Raw genomic sequence first — 3,584 nt, forward strand, 5'->3', positions numbered from 1 at the left:
ATTTTTGAAACAAGAACTTCGCGTGCTATTAATTTCAAGAGTTTTCTGTTTTCATTTTTGCATACTTTTTCACGCGTGTTTTGGAAAAACTACCCTGCTTGTAAGAATTTTTTTGCTTTTTCTTTTCATTTGAACTTCTATGCTTTATGTGTATTGTGTTTGTTTTTGCCAAAAGCTACCTTTTTGTGTGCCATTATTTAACAAAATGTGAGCTTCTACCCGAATTATAAGTCCATTTTTCTCCAAAGCGAATGGGATTCACATAAGGAAGAGTTGTGGAAACAAACAAACACATTGGACTTGAACACATAATGAAGAAGATCAACACAGCCGTACTAATTACCGAAAAAATTGTGGTCTCCATTTCTTGACGTACTGGATACTTCCAATACATGACCTTCTACTTAGGTAATGGGAAACGTCCTAGTTATGTAACAAATATCAAACCGCTCAATTATTTAAATTTGAACTTCTAGGTCTTTTTGAAAAGAGTGAAAATTTATTTTTATAAACTTTTAAAACTGCTTGGTTTATTTAATTTGACCTTGTTGGTATTGTAACAAACATTCAACATCTCCGTTATTTAAATTTGAACCTCTATGGTTTTTTAGAAAAGAGGAAAATCCATTTTTTATAAATTTTGAACTATAGTATTTTTTAAAATTTTGAACTTCTTAGTATATTTTTTGGTAACGAGGAATCCATGTTTCATATTAAACATCAAACTGCTCCGCTATTTAAATTTGAACATCTTGGTTTTTTGACCTTCTCTATTATTTTATATTTAAACTTGTAAGTGTTTTCAATTTGACCTTCTTGGTTTTTTTAATAAACATCGAACTTCTCAGTTAGATAAATTTGAACCTCTAGGATTTCTTAAAGATGGGGAAAAGCCATTTTGTAAAATAAAATTTGGACTTCTATATTTTTATAATGTTTTTAGAAATGTTAAAATTCCTTTAAACATTGAGTTACTTCTTTTTATTTTTTTCACTTGATTTTCTTCGTGTGAAAATACCATAGTTATTTACGTCAACTTTTAACAGTGAAGGTTCAGACCTCTCTCTCACATAAAAGAATTTTATTTTTTTAAGTTTTGTAAGTGTTCTACTTTTTCCAAATTTTACTCACTCTTTGTTTCAAAAGTTTGGATTTTTGTTCCATGGACTAGCTGGTTTCACCATGAACTTCCATTTTCTTTACAAGTTTACAAACATTACACAGACGGCCAGAGTTGCAATTGTAAGTACATACTAAAGAAACTGGTTCCATTATCTTTAAAGATGAACACTTTGAAGAGGACACTGGCTAAATGGGTAAAATGGGGCCAAATGGCAATGCGGTGGAGCTATTCACCACCACACATTTTTTGTCCTCTCGTCATTGTACGTGTTCTCTCACACTTTGATTGTCTTTTTGCTTCTTCTCTCCTAGGATGATTAAATCTAGCATTGTCGTAGCAACTAGGAAGATGCATAAATACCATCACGCGGGACAGTGACGTTGAGGGCCTCCTGTATCTTGTACTGAGGAATTCTGCTCTCCAATCTAGGGTTTGGCGAAAAGATCAAATCCCCGATATGAGTCCAATTGCAAGGTGACATGGTTGTCAACATGTGAAAAAGAACAAACATATACACTGCACTGGACTCACCTATTTTTGTTGGGGGTCGGCCAGTTCTGCCAAGACGGGGATAGGGGAGTTCTTCGGTGCCACTGAGAACCGGCTGCGGATAGCCCTTGTCCGGCTCACAGAGGTCATTGTAGTAGTCATAGCGGTACACATGGTCCCACTCCTCGTACTTTTTGGTTCTGCCGTCGCCTCGGAGATTGTTGAGTTCATCTTTGACGGTTTTGCACCAAAAGTGTAGCATTTTGCTGGGCAAATAGGTCTGAAAAAATAGCGAGAAAATGAAGTGACAAATAAACAAAACAAAACCTGTGAGAAGCAGGACTACTCAGTCCCCCAAACCCAGGCAGGCAGGTGCTCTGGGATTGAAAACATGACTACTACCAATTAACCTGTGAGAAAAACAGATTTCAGTTTGTTTGCTTGTGATCTGTTTCTGAAGACAAGTTTATATGTCTGTCTCTAATCCCCTGATCATCAGCGGAACACTTAAACATAGTTATTTTTCCTTTTGGTAAAAAATAGAAAAGTTGGCATCTTGCTATAAGATCTAACGACTAGCTATTTGTGGATCGAGAGATTCGGATATGCGCAGGGATGGGTGATTCTTGTCCAGAAAAAAGCCTATTAAACTATCAAACTGATGACACCTGCAACTTGTTGTTTTGTAATTGTAATAATACTGGTAACTTGTACGAACCAGTCCGTTATATCTGTGAATAAAACTCTTAAGATGAACTCAGTCAGTAGGGATGGTAGCGCAGCACTCCATGGCGGCGCGTGCGAGCAGTCCATGTTCTACTCATGCTCTGTATCTTCCTCTGTTCTTGCTTATCCATGAAAATCAAGGCGTCGACTTCATTAGGAGGAAGAAAATAGCATTAGCATTAGCTAGAAAGACTACCTCTTGCGTCTTCAGGCCAGCGGATCTTCACACAGCAGCAACTAGGACGAGATGGTGTGCACCTTGCGAGCCGGATCCTCGGAAGTAATCTTCCTTGAGAAGGTCGAGCTGGCATTTGCAAGAAGGTCAACCAGCAGCGGTTGGGGAAAGCAGACAAGTTCGGGGCATCACGACGGCGGACGGACGCGATGCGGAGCAGCCGCAGCGCGAAGAAGACAAGGCGTGGTGATGGAGTGCAGGGCCGGGGTTCCGATGCCTGGTGTTGATGGCGGCAGGATCCAGCAAAGATCACTGGAGGAAGAGAAGGAGAAGAGGAAGGGATTAACAGGATTTCTGCCGGCAGCAAGAAAGGGACTGCATGGGGAGGCGGCCATGGACTGCGTGCCAGGATGATGGTGCTCGAGGATCCCCGGCGGCGGCGACGATTGGGCCGCGAAGGAGCGTGCGGCCATGGCGGAAGTGCGGCAACAGGTTCCCGATGGTGTGGGCGGCGCCCAGCGACCCCGCACTGGTAGGTCCGGGGGGGCGCCTTGGATAGGTCGGCGAGCTGGAGGAGGCGCGCAGGGCGGCGAGATCGAGCGAGGGTGGCGGCGCTCGGGGGAGGGGATCGAGGGAGGTCAAGGTGGGGATCGGGGCAACGGGTGGGGTGGGGTGGTTTTTTTTGGACAGGAGGTGGGGGATCGTGGATGGTGGGGGATCGAGGGTGAGTGGGCTTTTTTCTGTCACCGGCATGTTCGGGAGTTCGGGAACAAGTCCATCGAGTCCTATATAGGGCCACTGTGATCCAAATAACTATTTTGATACCGGGATCAGAATAGTGCTACTATATATATATAAAGAGATGCGGTTGCAAAATGATAGGATCATCATGGATGTTCTAGGGGCCTCGACCGAAGTGGCGACCCTGAAGCAAGCGCTGTCTGAGGCCGAAAACAAAGCGGCCAAGGAGCGCGCCGAGCGGGAAAAACAAGAGGCATGGGTGGGCGAGGTGCAACAAGAGCTCCTGGCTCTCGTGAAGAAGCACGAGACTTTGGAGCTTGACTCGAAGAA

The 3,584-nt window shown here is 43.2% G+C and overlaps 1 protein-coding gene across 1 annotated transcript; it reads right to left on the reverse strand.

The window, feature by feature from the left end:
- Window positions 1–1,463: 1,463 nt before the first annotated feature.
- LOC123106767 (probable linoleate 9S-lipoxygenase 4) lies at window positions 1,464–2,986 on the reverse strand. The gene is made up of 3 exons (XM_044528830.1): window positions 2,720–2,986; window positions 1,658–1,892; window positions 1,464–1,558 (listed from the first exon to the last, which is right to left on the reverse strand). Exons 1-3 carry the CDS (start codon window positions 2,984–2,986, stop codon window positions 1,464–1,466), a joined length of 597 nt encoding a protein of 198 aa, XP_044384765.1.
- Between the last annotated feature and the right edge of the window lie 598 nt (window positions 2,987–3,584).

Source organism: Triticum aestivum, chromosome 5A (assembly GCF_018294505.1).
Source record: "Triticum aestivum cultivar Chinese Spring chromosome 5A, IWGSC CS RefSeq v2.1, whole genome shotgun sequence".
NCBI classification, from domain to species: Eukaryota; Viridiplantae; Streptophyta; class Magnoliopsida; order Poales; family Poaceae; genus Triticum; species Triticum aestivum.